Here is a 9,571-nt window from a genome sequence, read left to right on the forward strand (position 1 = left end):
TGGCCACCCCACACCAGTCTCCCCAGTCCGAGCAGAAGCCCCCCCCCACCTCAGACCAGCGGCACGGATCCTGGCCGAGTGTGGCGGCGCTGGACACAGTCAGCAGCCGGCACGCTGGGCTCCCGACCACTGGGACTACACGTGTCCTGTGCCGTCGGGACCTCGGTCCATAGGGGGCAAAACATCGCGGGTGGGCTGGCCGATGATGCGCCAACGGCGTTGAAGTGGCGCACAGCATGCGGAACGATGACGGCACTTTGGAGGGGGCGGGGCATGGCGGATCACGTCAAAATCGGCGTCGGCCCTGATTTCGGCGTGAAAATCCATTCTCTGCCCGATCGCCGATCATGATTTTGGCGTCGGGCTGTTGAGGATCCAGCCCCGTTTGTCTGTCTGCTATATTTCTGATCTCTGGCTGTCAGCTGATGTGTTATATACTTCAGTGCACCAAGTTCAAAAATAAATGTTGATATGTCGCGTGTCACGGTTCATTTAACATGTGAGACATCCGCATGATCTGAACCTGTGGGACCTTGCCTGAGCTTTATTCCGAGACTTGCCCCTTCTGAGTGAGTGAGGATGCTTTGGGGAGATGTGCTGTGGCAGTGAGTGGAAATCAGCACTGGAGGTTTCCATTCAGTACAACAGAATACGGAGCTAATCGCATTTGTAGATTGTTCCTGCCGGCCGGGCTTGGGGAATTAAACCTGACTACAGAAGAGGTGTCCTGCCCACATCGCGACGTACCGGATCAGGAAAATGGAGCTGTGCAACAATAAAGCTCGTGTACAACTTGGGGTCTTCACTGCCGACTGTTCAAGTGTCACTCTAAATTTTCAGCTTGGCTGTGCAGGAGAAGGCCCAGACTTAACCCCCAGTGACACTGAGGGGAGGCCACACTGAATAGGAATTCCCAAGTCTATACAGCTCAACAAACTGAAGCACATGGGTGTCGAGGAGCTGTCTCCAGCTGCCCTCCTTAGTTACAGGGCCAACTCTGAGAGGTTTCATGCCTCGCCAAAGAAACCATTTCTTTCTAACGAGATCTAATTTGGGCTGAATAGAGGCACCAATATATATGACATTTTCATTGCAAAATAACAAGTGAAGAAATTCAATTATAGCTGAAAGCTCTTTTCTAATAGCTTATTCACTTAGTTTGTCTCCAAATTAGTTTGCATATAAAAGCCACCCAGGTCATTCATCAGCAAACAAAAAGCAGAGAAAATATTTTTCATCATTTAAAAAAAAAACAAAAAGGGGATGAACAATGTGACCAGATTTCAGGACAGACAAAGGAACTGCTCTTCTCCTGCATGTCTGTGGTCTCCAGTCACTGGGGTCGAGAGCAGAAACCTTTTATATAGTGTTATAGCCAGATAATGTCACTTCAGCACGGTGACAGTGTGGGCCCAGCAACCGTCACAACATAAAGCACGAGGCTACAAATCAGCGACAAAGCTCCGCAGTTCCTGCACCGAGTAAGGTCGCTTCGTGGAAACGGTTTTTGTTTGAGTCGCCTGGAACTCATTGCGAAACTCCTCCAGTAATCCTCATTCAACTCAAGCGGTATCAGTCATACAGACAACCTGCTCGTTCGCCCACTGGTGTTCTGGGGCTCTTACTATGCACTGCTTGCTGCCAAGTTCCCTACAGTGAATATTCGTTCGCAATATTACATTGGCTGGCAAGCACATTGGGGGAGGTTCTGAGGTCGAGATTAATTTTGAGCGTGAATTACTCACGTCACTTGGCTTGGATTTCAAGGATTTTCTCCCCCCCCCCCCCCCCCCCCCCCCCCCCACCCCCCCCCCCCCCCACCCCCCACACAGCACAAGTCTTGAGGATTGTGATTTATTTTTCCACATTGCGTCTAGATCGCATTCCTGCCATTTGGTGCCTCAGAGGAATGCAGAGGCTGTCTTGGAATTCCACGATTAAGGGACAAGAATCCCGGGATTGGAAAGGTCAATAATAGGGAAACGCACTTACATGGTCCCAACAGGTGACTGCATCTGCCCAGATACATCAAGGCAGTCACCCTCCTCCACCCCACCCCAGGTAAACAGCTTACTCCTGTCCACAGTCCTTGAGATGCTTTCTACCTGAAGGACATCTCAGGGGTTTGGGGTTGGAGTGAGAGATTTTCTATTAATTCCCAGTCTGTCGGTGTCACTATCTCGGCCGACGTTTATTTCTGATCCCTAATTGCCCTTGAGAAGGTGGGGGTGAGATGCCTTCTTGATCCACAGCAGTCCATGTGGTATAGGTACACACACTGTGCTGGTAGAGTGTTCCAAGATTTTGACCCAGTGACGATGAAGCAATGACGATATATTTCCAAGTCACAATCATCCCCAAATCACCCTCAACTCACAATCACCCCAGCTTGAGTTTATTAATTCAAGGGATGTGGACATTGCTAAGTCAACTTTTAAGAATGTTTCCAGACTGGAGAGAGCCTCGCTCTACTCCCCCCAGCCCGGAAGCGGTGCAGGTATACCCACACTGTTGGGAGGCGGAGGTTTCTGGGATTTTGACCCTCAAGATCAATGGAGAAGGAATGGAAATATATTTCCAAGTTCGGCTGGTGCGTGGCTTAGGGAAAAACTTGCAGCTGGTGGTGTTCCCATTCATTTGCTGCTCTTGTCCGTCTAAATATGGCACGGTGGCACGTTGTTAGCACTGCTGCCTCCCAGTGCCAGGGACCCGGGCGCAATTCCGGCCTTGGGTGACTGTGCAGTGTCTGCACGTCTTCCCCGTGTCTGCGTGGGTTTCCTCCGGGTGCTCCAATTCTAAATTGCCCCTTAGTGTCCAAAGATGTGCAGGTTAAGTGAGGTTACGGGGTTAGAGCGAAGGAGTGGACCTAGGTAGGGTGTTCATTCTGAGGGTCAGTGCAGACTCGATGGGCTGAATAGCCTCCTTCTGTAAGTATTCTATGGATTCTATTCTAAATGGTAGAGGTCACAGGTTTGGAAGGTGTTGCTAAAAGAACTTTGGTGAGTTGCTGCAGTGCATCTTGTAGATGGTACACACGGCTGTTACTGTGCATCTGTGTGGCAGGGAATGAATGCAGAAGGTCGTGGATGAGGTGCCAAGCAAGCGGGCTGCTTCGGGGTATCAGACCAGCCAGATCTATTCCTGGGGAGGAGGGAGGACGCCCTTGCCTTTGCCTCCCTGACTGCCCGCCGTAGAATCCTGTTCGGCTGGCGGTCAGCAGCACCACCCAGAGCTGCAGACTGGCTGTCCGACCTCTCGGAATCTCTCCAAATGGAGAAAATCAAATTCGCCATCCGAGGGTCAGACGACGGCTTCCACGGAACATGGGAGCCATTCACCCAATTGTTCCGGGACCTGTTTGTGGCCAATGAACAAGAGGAAGAATAGGCATGAGACGGAGGGATAGACCGGGGGAGGGGGGGACAACTAAACCTAAGAGGAAAGAAAGGCAAACCACAGAAGAAGTGGAGGAGGAAGGGGGCAGAAGAGCGGGGGGGGGGGGGGGAAGAGTGAGGAGACAGGGAACAATAGAGGGGAATCAAAGAGGTGGGGGGAGGCAGGGGAAATGATAGCCAGAAGGAGGGCACGGGAAACAATAACAAACTTGGCATCTACAGAGACCAGAGAGCAAGTAAAATCCGGGCGAAAGACGGGACAAATGACTGGAGCGGAGGTGAATGCGAGACAACAACGGCAGCAAAATCCATCCGGGAGAAGCAATGGACAACACCAGACCCACTCACGTATTGCCCCCTATAATTGTTTCTCTGGCACCCAAATGTATATCTACCTCCCCAGTCCCCCCCCCCCCGACAAACAGATGCCTACTTATGTGTTGTAAATAATTTTGCCAATTGTACAGAGTTGCTGGTGCATAATACCTTACCAGTTACTTTATTTTATTTTATGTTGTGTTCTTTTTGTGTATGTCTGCTCTTAAGACCACAAGACAACAAGACATAGGAGCAGAATTAGGCCACTTGGTCCATCGAGTCTGCTCCGCCATTCAATCATGGCTGATATTTTCTCATCTCCATTCTCCTGCCTTCTCCCCATAACCCGGGTAGTTGTCGTCTCTTCTATATATACATATATCTTATTCTGTGGACATAACAGTAAATATACTTTGTTCAAAAGCCCAATAAAAAAACATTTATTAAAAAAAAAATCAAGCGGGCTGCCTTGTCCCTGGATGGTGTCGAGCTTCTTGAGTGTTGTTGGAGATGCACTCATCCAGGCAAGTGGAGAGTATCCCATCACACTCCTGACTTGTGACTTGTAGGTTGTTGACTGGCTTTGGGGAGTTAGGAGGGGAGTTTCTATCCACAGAATTCCCAACCTCTGACCTGCCCTTGTAGCTATGGCAATTATATGGCTGTTCCAGTTCAGTTTCTGGTCAATAGTAACACCCAAGATGTTGATAGTGGGAGATTCAGTGATGGTTAAATCTCTCTTATTGGAGATGGCCATTGCCTGGAACTGCAACTCAAAATCATCCCAAATCAAAATCACAAAAATCTCAAATCAAAATCACCCCTAAATCACAATAATCTCAAATCACAATCAGCCCCAAATCACAATCGTCCCAACTCACAATTGCCCTAAGTCACAATTGTCCCCAACTCACAATCATCCCAAATTACAATTGCCCCATAACCCAAATGTCCCAACTCACAATTGCCCCAACTCACAATCATCCCAATTTACAATTGCCCCAACACACAATCATCCCAAATTACAATTGCCCCTAATTCACAATTGTCCCCAAATCTCAAATGTTCCAAATCACAAATGTTCCAAATCACAATTGTTCAAACTCACAATTCTTTGTTTAACCTCTCTATCCCTCCCTCCCTCTCTCCTGCAGTGTAAACACCTCGCAGCCCCTGAGAAAGTGTTCATTCTGACCGGATATGTTATGTAAATATTTACCCTGCGGAGAGAAACTGACCAGAGAGGCTGGGGGCTGGGGCAGGGTCTATTCAGGCTCTGGGGTCCGGGGTCTGGGTCTGGGTCTGGGGTCCGGGGACTGGGTTGAGGTCAGGGCAGGGTCCTGGGGTCCGGGGTCTGGGTCTAAGGCTGGGTCTGGTTCTGGGGACTGGGTTGGGCTCTGGGTCCGGGGACTGGGTTGAGGTCAGGGCAGGGTCCTGGGGGGCTGGGGCTGGCTCTGGGACAGGCTGTCTCCAGTCTGCTGTCCTTGCGGAGAGGGTTTGACTGGGAAAGGAAGGTGCAGCTGGTTCGGAGTTCATTCTGTGTAACACTGATGACTCACATTTCCTTTCAGGGCTGTGTGTTTGTGTCAGGAAGTGTGTGTGTGGCAGCGGGGCTGGGACAGCGAGAGGGGCTGAGATTGGGACACAGGGAGAGGGGTTGAGACACAGGGAGAGGGGCTGGGATTGGGACAGGGAGAGGGGCTGGGGGACAGGGAGAGGGGCTGGGATTGGGAGAAGGGCTGAGGGACAGAGAGAGGGGCTGGGACACAGGGAGAGGGGCTGGGATTGGGACAGGGAGAGGGACTGAGGGACAGGGAGAGGGGCTGGGACACAGGGAGAGGGGCTGGGATTGGGACAGGGAGAGGGGCTGGGATTGGGACAGGGAGAGGGGCTGAGGGACAGGGAGAGGGGCTGGGGGACAGGGAGAGGAGCTGGGACACAGGGAGAGGGGCTGGGACACAGGGAGAGGGGCTGGGATTGGGACACGGGGAGAGGGGCTGGGACACAGGGAGAGGGGCTGGGACACAGGTAGAGGGGCTGGGACACAGGGAGAGGGGCTGGGACACAGGGAGAGGGGCTGGGATTGGGACACGGGGAGAGGGGCTGGGATTCAGACACCTGGAGGCTGCCGTTCTGCACCTTTCACTCTCTCCGTGTTGTCTCTGCCCCCGGATCAGACTGAAAGAAAATGGTTCGCATTCTGGCCAATGGGGACATTGTCCAAGATGATGATCCCCGCGTTGGGAAAGGAGCTGAGCGGAGACAGAATGTGAACAGAACCCGACAGGTGGGTAAACTCACAACTGCAGTACATTTACAGCAGGATGTTTCTCATGCCCATCTCCATTGGGGGGTTCATGGAATAATCTGGGAATGTGCAACTTTACAAAGTTGCCAGGTTCCAGGCTGGGTTTGGGAATTCACAGAATTGTTCCAATGTGGGGGCAGGCCATTCGGCCCATTGTATCAGTACCAGCCTTCCAAATGAGCATCATGACTTGGTGCCATACCCCAAAGCCCCTTCACAATGTTTCTGTTCAAATAATCATCTCATACCCTCCTGAACACCTCGACTGAGACTGCCTCTACCACACTCCCAGGCCGTGCATTCCAGACCCCAACCACTCGCCATGTGAAAAACATTTTCACATCAAATCACGTTAAATCTGTGCCCTTCAGGGCACAGTGGTTAATAACCTTTATTGTCACAAGTAGGCTTACATTAACACTGCAATGAAGTTACTGTGAAAAGCCCCTAGTCGCCACATTCCGGCACCTGTTCGGGGACACTGAGGGAGAATTCAGAATGTCCAAATTACCTAACAAGCACGTCTTTTGGGACTTGTGGGAGAAACTGGAGCACCCGGAGGTAACCCACGCAGATACAGGGAGAACGTGCAGACTCCACACAGACAGTGACCCAAGCCAGGAATCAAACCTGGGACCCTAGAGCTGTGAAGCAACAGTGCTAATCATTGTGCTACCATGTTAGCACTGCTGTCTCACGGCACTGAGGACCCAGCTTCGATCCTGGCCCCGGGTCACTGTCCGTGTGGAGTTTGCACATTTTCCTGTGTCTGTGTGGGTCTCACCCCACAACCCAAAGACGTACAGGGTACGTGGGTTGGCCATGCTAAATTGCCCCTTAATTGGGGAAAAAAAATATATTTTTTAATATCTGTGCCCTCTCATTCTTGGCCCTTTTCTGAGTGGGAACAGTTCTTCCCTGTCGACTCTGTCCAGCCCCCTCATGATTTTGAACATCTCGATCAAATCTCCTCTCTGCCTTCTGCTCTCCAAGGAGAACAATCCCAATCTATCCTCGCAACTGAAGTTTCCCATCCTGGAACCACTGTTGTGAATCTCCCCTGCGCTCTCTCTAATGTGTTCACATCCTTCCTATATTGTGGCGCCCAGAACTGTGCACAATATTCCAGCTCAGGTCTAACTAGTGTCTTGTATAAGTTCAGCATCACCCCTTTGCTCTTGAACTGAATGCCCCAATTAATAAATCCCGGAACGCTGTTACTGAAGATTCCTCCACCGCCGTGTATTCCAGGTCACCAGATCCAGCTGTGGGAAAACTCTTTTCTCACATTGACTCTGACTGAAAGCATTGGCCAGTACGATGAATATCTCCAAGACGCTACTTACCTTTTCACAGCACAGTTCAGTCACTGCCTCCTTTTAAAAGGTGTGAGCTGGTGTTGAATCAGCTCTTTCCTGAGAACCTGACCCACTATCCTGAGAGGGGGAACGGTCTATCCTCTTCTTCAACCCTGACCATGGCTTTTAAACTGCTTCACTGACGTCAATGCCGTTTCTGAATGAGTGCAGATGGTGCTGTGGATCTGTTCCTCGGCTAATAATCTAGAGAATATGAGTTCAAATTCTACCAGCTTCACAAATTAAAGTTACGGAGTTGTTTACAGCACAAAAGGAGGTCATTTGACCCATTGAATCCATGCTAGCTCCAGTCAATCCCATATAGAAACATAGGGCAGCACGGTGGCACAGTGGCTAGCACTGTTCCTTCACAGCTTCAGGGTCCCAGGTTCGATTCCAGGCTCGGGTCACTGTCTGTGTGGAGTCTGCACACTCTCTCCATGTCTGTGTGGGTTTCCTCCCACAAGTCTCGAATGACGTGCTGTTAGATGAATTGGACATTCTGAATTCTCCCTCTGTGTACCTGAACAGGCGGTGGAATGTGCCGACTGGGGACTTTTCATGGTAGCTTCATTGCAGTGTTAATTTAACCCTACTTGTGATAATAAAGATTATTAAATTATTAAAAATCTCAAGGCTCGGGAGTGAGATTTGAACCCACAATGTTTTGCTTCATTGGCTACCCGCTGACCTATAGTATTTTGTTTTAAATCTAGTATCAGTAGAAGGGACGGCAAAGATGTCAAATTGCCTTAAAAGGCCAAGTGACCTTCAGGCAAGGAAATCTGCTGTCCCTATCTCTGCCTGTAGGTGACTCTGTACCCACACCAGCATGGCTGACTCTTACCAGTCCTCTGAAGTGACCTAACATACTAACTCAGGGCAACTAGAAATGGAGTATAAATCCTGGGCACTAATATTTAAAAAATGAAGTGATGCTGGAATGTTGATTTCTGTTTTTCTTGTTATCCTACCTTTTCCCACTAGGGTTTCATCCATAACTCCGAGAATGCTAACCGGCCTTACCAGGGACAAGCTAATCAAGGTCGCTCGCTGTTGATGGATTTGAATCAACACTTGGTTAACATGGCATTTCCGCGATGGAATCTGGGAAATCAAGTCATTGAACCAATCGTCTCCATCTTTCTGATTCTGTTGCTAATGATGTTCGGGATGCGTGGCCTTCTCCTGATTGGTGGCCTGTATCTCTTCTCCCGATTTGCACAACGGTAACAGGATTGGTTGCTGAGCTTTTCTATCCAGCCCAGCCCTGTACAAATCTTCATGATTTTTTTTTCTCTTTTTTCCTCCTGCTTGAAGAACAGTTGAACAGAAAATATTTACAGTTGAAAATCTAAGAAGGAAAAGTAATGTTTGAACGTCATCGCCCCAATTGTCTGGAATGTTCGGACCTTTTTCCTGGATCATCGTTGAACAATTGTTTCGTAAATGTGGACTTTGGCGAAAATCATTCCTCACTTTAATTGGTTTTGGAGCAACTTTACTGTTGAATCATTGCATCCTGGTTGGCTGAGTTTGTTCAGGGTAGCTAGTCGGAAAATCAAAAGCTGGTGGTGTGGTGATTATGGTGAACGTGGATGTAAAAACCCATCTGGTTCGCTGATGTCCTTTAGTGAAGAAAATCTTTTCTTAACTGGTCAGGCCCACGTGTGACTGTAGTCTCACACGGCTGCGTTGGCTCTTGACTATTATAAGATAGTGCCCCCCCCCCCTCCCCCCCCCCCCCCTCCACCACCACCTTGTTTTGGATTGACCCACGTTTTGGCAGACTCGAAGTGTAGAATTAGAAATTTCCACCGGAGTTCCTGAAACAAGCTTGTATTTAGAACTTTGTTTTGCCCGTTGCCAGTTTGGTAGATCCAGGTGAACACTGTACAGATTGAGCTGTCGCCTCCTCATGTGGTGCAGGAAGTTCCCCTGGAGGCTGCCTGTCGATTGGGAAGGTTAATCCCAGGCCCAAAGAAAATTCTCCATCTCCTCATTGTTCCGAACACCCAGCTCGTGGCACGTTTCACAGCTGGATGTTCAAAATGCGACTGATGAAATTCATTGAAATGGTTCAGGATAGTGAAATGAAAATGAAAATCGCTTATTGTCACGAGTAGGCTTCAAATGAAGTTGCTGTGAAAAGTCCCTAGTCGCCACATTCCGGCGCCTGTTCGGGGAGGCTG

General features: G+C 49.6%; 1 protein-coding gene across 1 annotated transcript; it reads left to right on the top strand.

Moving 5' to 3' along the window:
* Positions 1-5,764: 5,764 nt before the first annotated feature.
* On the top strand, positions 5,765-9,117 carry LOC119956132 (protein FAM241B-like). Its single transcript, XM_038783031.1, has 2 exons — positions 5,765-6,000; positions 8,367-9,117. Exons 1-2 carry the CDS (start codon positions 5,902-5,904, stop codon positions 8,610-8,612), a joined length of 345 nt encoding a protein of 114 aa, XP_038638959.1. The 5' UTR covers positions 5,765-5,901; the 3' UTR covers positions 8,613-9,117.
* Positions 9,118-9,571: the final 454 nt, after the last annotated feature.

Source organism: Scyliorhinus canicula, chromosome 22 (assembly GCF_902713615.1).
Source record: "Scyliorhinus canicula chromosome 22, sScyCan1.1, whole genome shotgun sequence".
Lineage (NCBI taxonomy): Eukaryota > Metazoa > Chordata > Chondrichthyes > Carcharhiniformes > Scyliorhinidae > Scyliorhinus > Scyliorhinus canicula.

Bases quoted from the DNA above. Each gene is read 5' to 3' on its own strand.
- LOC119956132 (XM_038783031.1), top strand. From the start codon at position 5,902: ATGGTTCGCATTCTGGCCAATGGGGACATTGTCCAAGATGATGATCCC. The intron at 6,001-8,366 runs GTGGGTAAACTC...TTTTCCCACTAG, and splicing joins ATGTGAACAGAACCCGACAG to GGTTTCATCCATAACTCCGA.